Source organism: Apium graveolens, unplaced genomic scaffold (genome assembly GCF_009905375.1).
Source record: "Apium graveolens cultivar Ventura unplaced genomic scaffold, ASM990537v1 ctg6072, whole genome shotgun sequence".
Classification (NCBI taxonomy): Eukaryota; Viridiplantae; Streptophyta; class Magnoliopsida; order Apiales; family Apiaceae; genus Apium; species Apium graveolens.
This window is the reverse complement of record NW_027419212.1, coordinates 72,463-74,048: the sequence shown is the minus strand read 5'-3', so window position 1 is coordinate 74,048 and position 1,586 is coordinate 72,463. Positions and strand designations below refer to the sequence as shown.

Here is a 1,586-nt window from a genome sequence, read left to right as displayed (position 1 = left end):
ATTTGGTCATATAATCAGTTGAGACTAGCAAGTACATGAGGTCTCCTTTGGCCCTGGGGAAGGGTCCCATGATATCAATAACCCATACAACAAAGGGGATTAGTGACAGGACTGAGGAGGGTAGGACTGGGCTCATCCGGGTCACGTTGCTGAAGAGTTGGCATTCCTTACATTTTTTCACGAACTCTATTGCATCCTGGTGAGTAGTTGACCAGTAGTACCCTTGTCTTACGATCTTATGAGCTAGGGTCTTTGCGGACATGTGATCCCCGCATATCCCTTCGTGAACTTCCATCAGACAATACTGTGCCTCCCCTGGGCCGATGCACTTTAGGATTGGAGATGAGAAGGTTCGGCGATAGAGTATCCCCTCTTCAATGAAAAAATTTGTTGTTTTGGCTTTTAACCTTTGAGCCTTCCCTTTGTCTTTCGGGAGCTCTCCCTTCTCCAAGTAGTTGATAAATGGAGTCATCCAATTCGGGTTGTTGTCTATTTACATGACTTCTTCAGATTCTATGATTGGTTTCTGTAACTCTTCGAAGTAGACGGAGCAATCCAGGTCTGATGAGTTTTGAACCAGTTTAGATAGTGTATCAGTCTCTGAATTCTCCTCTATACAGATTTGAAGGACTTGTGTTTCTGGTATTAAGGCAAGGTTGCTTTGGACCAGAGCCTGGTACTTGGCTAGAACTGGATCCTTGGCTCTATACTCGCCATTTGTTTTCTTTACTACGATCTGTGAGTCACTATAGATTTTGAGATCCTGGATCCTGAGGGTTTTTGCTACCTTCAATCCTACTATCAGCGCTTCATACTCTGCCTGGTTGTTGGTTGCTGCGAAGCCAAAGGATATGGCAGTTTGAATTGTGAAACCTTCTGGGCTCTTTAGAATGAGCCCTGCTCCTGACCTTTCATTTATTGAGGATCCATCAACTTTGAGAGCCCAGGCTCCCGGGTTATTATCATTTCTTCTCTCTGGGTCAATGCTCATAGGCCTAGGCTCGTCTTCCGGGAAGTTGCATTCTATTATGAAATCGGCCAACGCCTGAGCTTTGATTGTTGTTCTTGGGATGAAACTCAAGTTGAATTGGCTTAGCTCAACTACCCAGTTTACCAACCTTCCCGAGGCATCTGGATTGTGTATTATCTTCCTCAAGGGTTGGTTAGTTACAACCCGGATCTCTCTTACGTGGAAGTAGTGTCTGAGCTTCCTGGATGCTTGACCAAGGCAAAGGAAAACTTTTCTAGCATTGGGTATCGGTTCTCCGCGTCCTTTAGTACTTGGCTCACATATTAAACTGGTTGATGTTTTCCATTCTCTTCCCTGATCAGGGCTGCTCCAACTGTTAGGGCCCCTGCTAATAGGTAAAGAGATAGGGGCTCCCCGGGTTGGGGTTTGGTTAACACAGGAGGTTGAAAAATATACCTTTTAATTTCTTCAAATGTGCTTTGGTATTTCGGGCTCCAATTAACTTCTCTCTTGTTGGTTTCCCCTTTCAATAGATCAAAGAAGGGTAGACATCTCTCGGCTAGCTTTGAGATGAATCTTCTAAGTGCTGCCAGTGACCCTGCTTAGCTTCTACACA

General features: G+C 44.9%; 1 protein-coding gene across 1 annotated transcript; it reads right to left on the bottom strand.

Annotated features, from left to right (window-relative positions):
* Nucleotides 1-493: 493 nt before the first annotated feature.
* On the bottom strand, nucleotides 494-991 carry LOC141703008 (uncharacterized). The gene has a single exon (XM_074506630.1). It carries the CDS (start codon nucleotides 989-991, stop codon nucleotides 494-496), a length of 498 nt encoding a protein of 165 aa, XP_074362731.1.
* Between the last annotated feature and the right edge of the window lie 595 nt (nucleotides 992-1,586).

What these genes read in the sequence shown, in the direction of transcription:
- LOC141703008 (XM_074506630.1), bottom strand. Translation starts at nt 991, where the DNA reads ATGAGCATTGACCCAGAGAGAAGAAATGATAATAACCCGGGAGCCTGG.